Source organism: Anas platyrhynchos, chromosome 4, assembly GCF_047663525.1.
Source record: "Anas platyrhynchos isolate ZD024472 breed Pekin duck chromosome 4, IASCAAS_PekinDuck_T2T, whole genome shotgun sequence".
NCBI lineage: Eukaryota > Metazoa > Chordata > Aves > Anseriformes > Anatidae > Anas > Anas platyrhynchos.
This window is the reverse complement of record NC_092590.1, coordinates 75,697,910-75,710,733: the sequence shown is the minus strand read 5'-3', so window position 1 is coordinate 75,710,733 and position 12,824 is coordinate 75,697,910. Positions and strand designations below refer to the sequence as shown.

At 35.2% G+C, this 12,824-nt stretch overlaps 1 protein-coding gene across 7 annotated transcripts in view; it reads left to right on the top strand.

The window, feature by feature from the left end:
• Window positions 1-12,824, top strand: part of CTNNA2 (catenin alpha 2) — a 469,784-nt gene that overhangs the window by 398,469 nt on the left and 58,491 nt on the right. For all 7 annotated transcript variants that reach the window (XM_072037885.1, XM_027455797.3, XM_072037884.1 and 4 more), the window contains 2 exons: window positions 9,084-9,176; window positions 9,444-9,600. In XM_072037885.1, the coding sequence (XP_071893986.1) occupies window positions 9,084-9,176; window positions 9,444-9,600 (250 nt within the window). The remainder of the gene's footprint in view (window positions 1-9,083; window positions 9,177-9,443; window positions 9,601-12,824) is intronic.

The window sequence follows — 12,824 nt, the reverse complement described above, 5'->3', positions numbered from 1 at the left end:
AATTACTAAGTTATTGTAAAACTATTTTACAGAATACCTTTGCACAAAAATCAGACACATGTAAAATCCATCTTGCTCTGAATGTCTATTTGAAAGCCTTGAAGATATTACTGTAAATAAAAATACTACCTCTATGAAGACAATTATAATCTTTTACAAGCTTTTCTTTGTGAGCAGGGAACCAATCAATCTTGATTTCTTAAAACAATTTGCATTTTACATACCCTCTATCATGATAATCTCAGATTTCTTTTACACTGGCAGTCTTCCTTCTCATGCAACATCTCCAGTTTTTCATCCAGCGCTTATGATGACTATAGTTGCTATTGTTGTATGCTTATATATAAAGATATCTCCACCTGTGCTATCAACCACAAGCATCTGTAATAGAAAGTTCCTTTCTCTATATGCTCAACTTCAACAATTCTTTCTTGGTTTGCTCAACTTCAGTCCTAATTTTGGTTCTGTCTAGGTCAAAAATTGTGTTTCTTCAGGATCAGTAATTGCAATTTGTGATTATACCCTGGAGTCTCTGTTATCACACTGCGTTCATATCTTCAAAGCTTCTGTTGCTATCTTGGACTTTTTTGAGTTCCTACTACAATCCCCTTATTTTCTTCAACAACATTCTAAGTATAGCTTCCTAATAATGCAACTAATTTTTAATTATCACAGCCTAGTCAAGCATGTATCCCTATTCCAGGGTCACTGGATGGTTTGCCAAAATAGTGGACAGTTATTAGATAGATAGATTGCTTTGGTAACTACTTGCTATTAATATCTATTAATTATAGTAGTGCCAGTGGTAAGTTATCAAACAGTAGTAAGTTATCAAAACAGCTTTATGGGATCAACTCGTATACATTGCAGTCTTGTTAATCTTGTTTCTATAGGACACCAACTGCCCCTTCATCCCTTGAGTATTTTAGTATACAGTGTTCATAATTCATTACGGGTTTTAATAGTAGTGGCTTTGATAGCAGATTGGACAGAAAGGATTTATACACAAACACCCTGAATATTTTCCTTTTTTGTTGGAACACTTTTAGCCTTCTTGCATATTTTAGAGCATAAAAGCTACTGTTAGTTAAGGCTTCTATTGTCTTTTATTGCAGAAATGTTGGTATGAGTTTTGGTATTCCTCTGCATTCCTTGCCAGCATGAATACCAAATTATGGATTTAAAAATAAAATAAAATAAAATAAATAAAGCTTTACCTACTGTCAAATGAAGTAGAAAAATAACCTGATCATGCTAACAGAGGCAAGGGAACGTCAAGATAGGTTGTTGGTCTCTGACTTCCATGAAAGGAATTCTTGGATGTTAATATTCTCTTTTTGTGAAAGGAAGAAAATAAACACGTATCATAGCGAGGTAAAATGCATTTATACCTGTAACTCAGAAAAATCACTACATTAAATTAATTGAAGGCATACTACCAAAACTGAGCAGTTGTGTTAGCTTTGTGGCTTAGACAAGGATATGTTTCCTGCCCCACATGAATAGACAACAGATTACTTACAGCTCTGTCAGCTGCTGTCTTGTAGGACTGTGTTTCACCAGTGCAGTGCTTTGTTGCTAAAGCAGACCAGTTAAAATAAAGCAGTAATTTGGTCTTAACAGTATTTTTGAGACTAAGACCTGCTCTTATTCTTCATGGGTTGCCACAGCTGTTTGTAACTTCAGCAACAGATGCTCAGAAGCAGTGTAAGAATATGCAAAAATAATTCAGAAATAGCATCAGTATAGCAAACAAATCTTTGAAGGGAGAGAGCCACATCACCTGAAGCTGTGTGCTTCCTAGCCCTGTAGCAAACACTCTCTGGAGGGAAGCCCTTTTCGGCTGTCTTCATTGCCTGTCGTGCTGGCCAAGTGGCAGGTATTTGGGTTTCCCATTATAACTGACTACCAATTAGTTGCATTCCAGCTGAATGCCTCAGAAGCATGCTCTTTAGAAAAAGTGTGAGGATCTTATGCAATTCCCACAGGAGTTTGCTGTCAAAGAAGGAAGTATTTCTATTAATTTCAGCTCTGGGAAGTAATATCCCAACCCGCTTTTCTAAATTCCTCAAATTCTGGTCTATTTAAAGACATAGTTGAACACAGAACATCTAACAAAGGTGTGCCCAGACTTTTAATTGTGAGAATGGGACTTCATTTATGGTAACTGGAACAGCTGTTTACTCCAGCTGATGATGTGGGTTGATAGTTCTGGCAATTCTCCAAGTGCCCAACAGCATTGCTTAAATAATTTTATAAATAAACCTCAAGAGCTTTCCAGATTATTTTTTTCAAGTTCAAATTGGAAAAATGCTTTGAAACAATCATCTGTCTTTTCTATAGTAAGTTTGTTTTTCCCTGTTGTCCACAGAGAATGCTTGGGTTGACCCTTCTGAGAAATAGCCATGACCTAGAAAATCAGTCTAAAATCACACATACACACTAGCATCACACTCCAAACACATCTAGTGATTACCCCTCTTGTTTTAGAAGACATTTGAACCAGTCAGGTGTATTTATCACAGTTGGGGCTCGTCAATGCCGTGTAGAAACTTGATCTATTTACGCTTATATGGTCAAATTCTACTTTAGAAAAAGAAAGAAAAAAAGAAGGGTCAATACTGAACTGTTGTTGAATGCTTTTTTAGATTCATATTTAAAATTATTATTATTATTGTGTAACTTTGAAGTAAAGGATCTGATATAATACAATATCTGTTTCCTGTATTCTTTATTGCAATTCTATAATTGAATGGGATTTTTTTCTTTCAGTTATGAAAAATGTAAATCAGAAGGATTTTTCAAGGTGCTTCATAATTGATCTCCTTTCTATTTCATCCTATAGAAAACTGGCATGGCATGTACCAAACTTGTCTTAGAAAATTAAAGGTACTCAGATGGGAATAATAACATTTCACTGAAATTGTCTGAAGCTGGGATTTTTGCATTTTGAATTGAGCCTTCAGAACACATTAGGCATCTACCATTTTTAAGTTTCTTTAAAAAAATCTCTCTCCAAGACACACTGAATTTCTCCAAGTCAGAGTTGTTTTGAACTTTACCAAAGGCAGAAATCTCCAAAGGGTTTTTCAACTAAGCCTGATGTGGAAGAAGTCTCAAGAAAGTTTGTGCATGTGATGTAAGGCCTTATTCCGGTAATAAGTACAAGTGAATATGCCATTGACCTTTTGAGAAGTGAAAGGAGTTTTTCATAGGTTCCATGGCCAGAAGATTTGTTATGAAATAAAACATTCAGATGTTGTGCTTTAAATTCTCAGTAACTTTCTAACATCCTGCTGTTACCAACCTGTTTAGATATGAACAGAACATTGTTAATGTGTGAATAGTTTATATTAAATATGTTGAGGTTTAGGTATTAAAAAAATTTCAGAACGAGCATCAAATTCAGTTAATTAGATCATTAGTAATTTACAAAAGAAATACAATTTTTACATCTCTGCATACACTTAGATTTGTAAATACTTGTGAATTAAAAATGTATCTTGTATTTAGGTAAGACTACATGACTGATTTATATAAGTGAGGGGCAACTGGCCATATTATCCAGTATGAGTTTCGCCCATACCAGTGGAATAGGTCCTTAGAAAGAGACCACTGTGTAGTATTTTCAGCATAATACAAATTGGCACTGCAGTCCATGAGGAGGAAGAAGAAACTGCTGCAATATGTACTCTGTGACATTTTGACTGTTGGCACTTGTTTGTGTATGTGCAAAAACATCCTATCTAGTGATGAATATGAGTTTTGCTTATAATATAATGCTTGAGCGAATACAGTAAAGATAAGTAATTTGAAAGTCTTGGATAACTTAGCTCTAACTCTGTGCTCCTGTTTAGCGAATATTTGTTGTGGCTCCAAGAATATCACTGGGCTGCCTCCAGCAGTACCACCAACATTAATATATGTCAAAATTTTGAAGGATTCAGAGATCGTAACAATATTTGGATAAACTACTAAGATGGATAAATAATGGAAGGTAGTCAAGATAGCATGGTTCAGCAAGTTAGTGCTCCTCAGGTGAAACATGATAGCTGATTATTTTCTTGGCTTTAGTTCACTGTGAATATTAAAGTCTTACTGAAACAACTTTCAACTCAAACTAAGTACCCTGGACAATTTCAGTTTCTCAAGTACGTGGTGTAGACAGATAAGTTTGATTGTGTCTTGGGCTTAAGTAACCGTATTTTAGGGAAAGAGAATAACTTGCTGTAAGTTTTCTTCTATTGTTTCTATCAGTTAACTACAGTGGAAAATGAAATAACTTAAATAGAAAAGGTGCATTACAAAAGTAATATATATATATATTTATAAATAATGTACAGAATTAAGATGTAAATAGATTGCATTCTTTCATTCTTTGCCTTGAGATGGTTCAATGGTTGAGGAAGCTGGATAGAGCTTTTTTTGTCTTGTTCTTTCTAATCAAACTGTTGCAAAAAGAATAAAAGAAATTGAAAAATTGACTACATACATTAGTTGCAATATTCTGTAGCATTTATGTTGATATTGCTGCTTTTCTATAGTATATACTTTTTTTTTTCTTTCATTTTTTTTTTCTTTTTTTTACTCTAAGCAATGGATTTCTTTGCTTACCTTTTTGCTTGCATTGAATTCACAGTGGCCATGTTAAATCTTTGAATTTATGGTCTTTTGATGTATTGAATAAGAGGACTGTATGTATTGATAATCATAATTACATTTAATAGTACAACAAGCTCATGTCAAAATTGGAAGTGGTATAGTTTAAAAACACAACTAAAGATAGCTACACCTAATTCTCATCAGTGTAAAAATAACATAAATTGGTATAAAATATCCTTGATTACTTTTATAATTTAGAGTGCAAATTTATAGCAGAAGTTTTCCTGTCTTAGATGTAGTACAAGTGGCAAAGGCAATGAAAAGTCATTATTCCAAACTTCAACTGAGTGCATGGAGCCATGAGAAATAGCAGTCTACACTGATGTTTGTGCTGTCTTGACTGTAGTTATTACCCATGCCAGCTACAGAAAAAATATTGTAGGCATTGACTACCCATGCAGTAGTTACACGTCCAGCTACCATGTAAGTCTACTTTGAGAATAAATCCTATCCTTGGTGTGTCCTTTTAACAACAGTAGAAGTGAAGTCCTTCTCCATCCCACCTTTATCTGCTGTATTTTACTTAATGCAGGAAACTGCTTGAGGCTGAAATACAATCAAATACATGCAAATACATTTTGTAGGGACTGATCCTGCATATATTTTAAATAATTGAAACTAATTTGAGTGATTAAAGATAGACACCTAACAAGCTGCAGGTTTGCATCTTGGGCTATCAGTGCTAGTGATAGGAAATTCGTATGAAGGAGTTAGTAATTCACTTTTCCACCTCCCCAGTTCTAGGATTCATTCAGTGGCCTTGGTGATTGCAGAAAAATGCAATATAATGAGAGCTGTAGTGTTTATTTTCTTGTTCACTACTTTTCCATGCTCTTGTAGGACAGGTTTAAGGTGTTTAGCAATTGTTTTGATGGTGTAGAAGTAGCTTAGCAGATCTGAAATTCTGGACAATAGTGTTTTTCTATACAGCAGTCTCACTGTTATTAAGTTCCCCCACGCGTTTCAAGGATGATTCACAGTTCATTGATATTAGTATTTAAAATGTGTTCATTCATGTACATACTCTTTAGATATTCCACAATGATCTTAATACAAACTTAAGTTCTCTTCAGGCAATCAGTGAATTCTATCTGCTCAAGGAACTTAGTAAACAGCAATGAACAAAAAAAAAACAAATAAATAAAGAACCACCTGGTTACTTCCACAGCCTCTTATAAAATTCTGTAGTGCTTCAGTGGAAACTGAGTACTTGAAGCATAAAGGTAAAGGCTGTCAAATCAAGGTTTTGGCAAATTGGCAGCTATGATAACATACACCCTTATTAATTTCCTTTCCAAGTTATCTGCTCCATCCAACACTAGATCTTTGGAGTAGCATATTAAATGAATTCCCAACCTTGAAGAGTTTGAATTCTTCACAATACATGCTGTGTTAAATATCCAGCTGCAAAACAATTATAGTGTACCAGTAAGGTCTTTTATTTTAGTAATACCACTTTCAGCAATCCCCAAGGCCAGTTAACTATTATTAAGCAATAAACTAGACACATCTAGAGGATTAGATAGTCTACCAAAGATCTGGAACACTGGAAGTGCCTTTCTCCTTTTGTCATTATTCAGAGATCAGTCTAACACCTGATATCTCAGTTCAGTGTGTTGGAATTGGGTCTAAGCTTTTTTGGTCATAGGTAGGAAAAGTATCTGGAGCTGTTGAATTTGAAGTAGACTAAAGTTGTTGAATTACCTCATGGTCTCTATGGACTCAGCATGCATATGGGCCTTGTCTTGCCAAAAATCTTGATGGTAACTTGATTATATACATAATAACAACGGCGATCAAAATAATTAAATAGCGTAATATTTTGTGATTGGGTTCACTTAAAACGTGTATAGCTTCACAGACCCAGGCATAAATGATGGCACTAAAATATTAGCTTTAGCAAGTAGTATCTATTTCTTGCCACATTTCAAAAATAAGTTTTGGGTAAAGTCATAGTAGTTCTGATTTGTAGTGCTAAATTCAATTTTATCGAGATTGCATCTACCTTTGTAGGATTTGCTTATCTCTATGCTTATTTGACATAATCAGATCTTCCCATGGTACAGGCTGGTATACTCCCAACTGAATTGTGAAAGTAGTATTGCTTTCTGACTGTTGATGATAAAGGGCTATATTTAAACAAGATTTAAAATAAGCCACAGAATCTATTTAGATTAGGATTATACATGATACCTATCAATATATTCTTTTTGAAGTAGATAACTGTAATGCTCTTTTGGTGCATAATTAATGTCACCATAGATTATATTTGTACTCCTTCTGTACTGATAACAGCAACCAAAATACTATTTTGAACTCTAAATTATTATTTTTTTTTTCAGAAAGGGAGAAAAACTTTTCTCAAGTTATCTCTCTATCCTTTCTTGGAAAATCAGGACACTTTACAATATCCAAACATTACCTTACCAGATTCTGTTGAAAGAATAATTATCAGAGACAGAGAATAAATGTTTTATTTTTTTTTTCATGGACTTTGTTCTGCAAAGTTTTCCTTCAAGATACCTCAAAGGAAAAGAGCTGCTTAATAGTTTGATTGCCATTTCATGACACCCAGCCTCTTTCAGTCTCATATCTCACTGCTATCTGAGAAAAAGTAAGATATACCATGCATCTGGAGCCGTAGGACAGATTTTCATCATGATAATCACAAAATGAAAGGGCAATCTAAAAAGCACTTATTTTAAATACAGGAAGATAGCTTTTGCTGAACTTAATAACATTTGCTAGTTTTAAAGTCTGTAATTTCCACTCATGTTACTGCATTCTAATTATTATCCTGCTTAGCTTTTGTTTCTCATGAAGATTGAAGTGGTCTGTTTGATGTGCACAAAGAAGGGACTACAGAAAATGGTAAATTAATTGGAAGATGTCAGCTTTGGAGAATGTTTTTGACATGAGCGCTGTAAGGCTGTTAACAAACAGACTAACTCATTTGTCTCACCATGGAATGAAAATAAAAATCACAACATTTTGATGAAAACTTGACTAGGAAATGCCTGCAAGATTTTTTGAAGCCTTAGGTTCTTTTCTTCCCTGAGCTTTGGCACTGTGCTATATGCAAACCACGTTCCACATAACTGTGAAGTGAAATAGGTTCTATGAAGAACAGATGGACCAGGGCTAATGTGGCGATGTGCACTAGAGACGAGAACAGATTAATACCACAAGGGGAGACTGGAGGAAAATTGGAAAGATGGGGGTATTTGAACTAATTCATGAATCATTTCCAACTGATAGTTATGCCTTCAGGCACAGTGAATAATATCAAGGAAGCATATTTAAAATTTTATAAGTTTGTTTTAATGTAGATGAGAATTAAGAGCCATACTTTCCGATGATTAAAAGAAAAATATGTATTCCCCCTCCCAAAATGTACCTTTGTGATTTAAACCTCACTGATGAGCATAATTATGTGCACTGTGAAATGAATTGCTGTTTTGAAAACCCATGGCAGATTCGTGGACTTGGCACACAGCTTTAGGGGATGGATTTTTTTTTTTTTGAAAGAAGTACTGTAGGGGCTGTGAGGACATATTCTGCAGCTTGTATCTAAGCTGCAAAGATTCAGCTCTGTGGTGTCTGGAGGCATGTGCTGATTGCTAGATGTCATTTAGGTGTCCCTCTAAGTCTCTCCTGCCTTCATCTCCAAACAGCCTTCAGTCCTATGAGGTTCAGACTTCCCAAAACTGTGCCAGAGAAAACACATGTAGATTCCTGCAATTTTAAAGGAGATCTTTAAGCATACTTTACACAATGAGGCTTTCAAGAGACATTTTAATTGGCCAAGTTATGATACTTGCTGATGGACATTTTACTCTAGGGTACACAGTCACATACAAACAAATAAGTCCACTTGAGAATTCAGGTAATTTTAGCATTCTTAATACCATAGAGATCTGAAATAATTGGATACTCAAGATAAATGTCATTTCACAGTATCAGTAAAAATGTCAGAGTTTTGTTTATGTTGTCTCAAAGCATACCATGTGTTAGGACGTCAAAATTAATTTTGCAAAAATGAAAAGTGTTTGGATCAATCTGTTTACCATTGTTCATAATGGACACAGTTAATAAAAGGAAACTGTATAGGTAATTGTTTAGATACCGCTCTACATTCTCCATATGACTTCTCAGAAGATTATTCTCGGGCTCTAGAGGAGGATGCAATGCACTTGACAGCAAGGGAATATTTCTCGATAAATCTAATGAAGAAGATGACTAGTTCAGTTTTGCTAGTTAGGAAATAATCTATGTCAGTTTTTCATCAATACAGAAGATCCTGGATCATGCCTCTTGTATACAATTCTTTCATTCTAGCCAAGGCTCAATAAGTAGAGAAAAAGGTATGAAATGGCTCATTTGCCTCAAACTTGATTCTTATTCTGCTGATTTCATTGTAGGTTGCAAATCTGGCCTGTTCAATCTCAAACAATGAAGAAGGTGTGAAGTTAGTGCGGATGGCAGCAACACAGATTGATAGTTTGTGCCCACAGGTAAGCAAGATTTGTGCTAACAAGTGATCAAAAACTCTTTCGGTATTAAAAAGCATCAGGTAGCTGAGACAGGAAAAACATTATAGCTTTGCCTTTGTCATTAAACTGTTGCCTGCTTTGTACAAACTAGGAAAAATTTCATATCTTGAGACATAGGTGTTGAATGGGGTATAATGCTGTATTTTTAAGTGTATTTAATCTTAGTGTCTATTCTCTACCTTGTGAAAATTGTTGCCACCCTTTATAACACATGATTTTGAATAACAGGTAATAAATGCTGCACTCACATTGGCTGCCAGACCCCAAAGCAAAGTAGCACAGGACAACATGGATGTCTTTAAAGATCAGTGGGAGAAACAAGTGCGAGTTCTCACCGAAGCTGTTGATGACATCACTTCAGTGGATGATTTTCTCTCTGTTTCAGGTACTGGGATCAAGGGAGTCTTCTAAAAATTCATTGCTAAATTAAAGTAATGGGTCAGAGAAGAGAAAAGCTATAATTACTAAAGGATCATTATTGTATTATCCCATCCTTATTGGAATGCTGATCTTCTGCACCTGATGGGAGCAACCAAGCTATGCCAATTAGTCCAATGGTTGGCTTTTTGTCTCCCAGAAAATAGCATCCTATATGTGCCTCTATTTCTACAGAGAATTGTAGTTTCAGCTCCGTCACAAAGTAAAATTGTGGCCACCTTTTGAAAATATATTACTGACTTGTGAAAAGTGGGACAGTATTTGTAAAAACTGTCAGAGTCCTCATACAGTTGTATTCAAGAGGAGGAAAGATGAACTTTCCTTACTTTATTTTGTAGCCTTGCTCAGATCAGCTGTCTAAGCAGTGTGGCAGATGTACCACACAATCCTGACCCCTGGAACTTCCATACCAAATCACCAGGCTCTGAACATGGACAGGAAGAAAAGAAATAAGCAGATGCTGTGTATGAGGCTCATGTAGGCACATTGTCAGGACATGACCACTGTGAATATTTACGAAGAGTTAGAAAGCATTTTTGGGTCCCACTGCTATTGATGCAGCAATGCATCCAGGTGGAAAAGTAGCAGTAATAATAGCAAATCTGTGCAGCTCTCTAAACTCTTTTGGAAGGTCTATAATGTGAAACAAACTCTTTTACAAAAACAGACAAAGTATTTTAGTCCTTATGTAGAGAAAGGGTGGACAAGGGAGGGATGTTGACTTTTTTGAGGCACTAACTTTTCTCCATCCTCCTTGTAAAGTGCTGCAACCTGTAGCAGAGTGTATTGTTATGGTAAAGTCATATACACTAAATACTATACTTGCAAGTGCTGCATGTCCTGGATTAAGTATCTGCTGCAGAAAAATCATTTTCCTATGCCAGTTTGAAAGAGTTTAATTTATTTATTGTGAATAAGATTGTGGAGTGCCAAGGTTAGTTTGCAGCAAACTAACCTCATAGAAAAGCCAAACTTCAGGAGATAGTTTAATTTTGTTTCTCTCTGTGGTGTTTTCCTTGACATTTCCTTAATTTCCAAATTAAATTAAATATCTTTGGACAAAAAAATATATATATATTTATATTCTTTTTCAGGGGATAAGATTCTTTTTCACTTTGCTCTTCATTTTGTTTGGTTGTATCCCACTATTATCAGTAACAAGGAAGTGGTTTGTTTAAGTATAACTACACTCCACTGTTCAAGACCACTGCTAGAGTGTTTACCGTAAGCCATGACAAGAAAATGAACTCTCAGAATAAAAGGGTACTTCAGAATGGTAGGTTTTTATTTGAGGATACAAACACTTTTCAGCAGACCTAGTTCTGCAAGGAAAGGGCAGAGCAAGATGTAAACTGCAGACCCAGTCCACATAGTGAAGAGATGGGAAACATGCTCTGAATAGCCATTTCATTATTTGTTTGGGGACTGTTATTCACTCCAAACACTTGTATTCATAAAACCAGAAGTTATTTAAATAGATGACATTTTTATTTTTTGTTTTTCTCAGGTCATATTTTCTCATAACACCTATGTTGATGTAGCCTTGACTCAGAATAACTGGTTTTAGATCTAAACTTTCCAAGGCAGATGGGAAGTTAGTATATTTATTGTTTTTAGATTTCTTTCTAATACTGTCCACAGATATATATTTGTATATATATTTTTAAAAATAAGAAAACATCTAATGCATCCAGAAAGCCTGTCACTGCTAGCTCTAAGCTTGGAAGCCTTAGATTACGCAGAGCAGTTTTATTTTCAGTTGTTAAACCAGTGAAGCATCAAAAATGGCCTGGTGTCTGATTAAACGTATCTCATGAAATGACACTTCCTCCCCTTCATATTGAGTGTCACAGTTGATGGCATGTTTTATTAATACAGTGGCTATCAAAAGAAGGATAAGAGGGATGGCCACAATTTTAATAAATTACTTTGTATTCCAAGCACAGTGCCTGTTCATGTTCAGAAAGTACTTCTTGCAGGACAAAATTTGGCCATGACACTGTAAAGCAAATGGTAATGGTTAGGAGGAAGTAGCAAATAAATATTTCAAGAAAACTTTTTTTTTTTTTAATGTGGATGGAGAGTTTTGCCTTTCAAATGACTCTGATTGACAGCACAGAGGACTTCCAGTTTTCATTCAGAGTTGATGCAGTTTAAAATTCAACATTAGGTTAAACATTTCTGGAACCCTCAAATGGTCCAACATTGGGATTTTTAACAGTGGAGCTTAGTGTGTCACTATTTTTGTGGCAAAGGATAATTAACAAAAAGTAGTTGATGACCTGTTTGATTTTATTTTAAAAGAACAGCATTTTATTTTCAGTTTCCTGGTGGCTGCGGCAGAAAAGGTATGTTGCTGTTTAGAGTTTCAGAGTTTCTTAGAGTGAGTTAGCTCAAATAAGAAATTCAGTCATGGTTTTATTATTAAAATCATTTTTAACTGTACTGGCTGGAGGGAAACGATGTCTGAGCTAGGCAGAATCAGCTTCATCCTTCCACGGTATCTGTGAGAATATCAGACAAACTACGATGCTGCAGCATGTGAAAAGTAGATGGCCCGATTCTGAGCTAAGAAAAACCAGTGCAGCTCCCAAGGTTTCCATAAGCCCAATTGGTATACCATCATCTGAGCAGACTCACTGTAGTCAACTGTTATTTCAGAATATGCACAGTCACATATGATTATACTATGTGTCATGAAAAATCCACACTTTAATCTCAGTGCAGATGGCATGGATCTGCAGAGATGAACTGCTCGTGCACAGACTCCCTGCTATTTTCTGGGAGGCTATCGCAAGAGCAAAAGGCTATTTGCTGTTGCCTTTTCAAAATGGTTCATTTTCTTTTCTAACTTATTTAGGCACAAACGAAGCATACATATTAAATGTTTATAGAAATGGGTAAATTCATCTTCAGAAAATTGCCCAACTGCTTATTAGAGTATCTGCATAATATCTGATCATGCTCCTTTTTGCAGAGATTTTTATTACGTTGTCATTACCATATATGCGATGTTTGAAATTAATATGACAACTTTTCAAATAATTATAGGTTGGTATTCTCAGCATAGTTAAGGGGACATAGCCCACTACCTTTTAAAGATAGATGTTGCATAAGATAAATATCATTTTTTAATGTATTGCTGTTTGTCATTTACCCAAATCAGTAAGC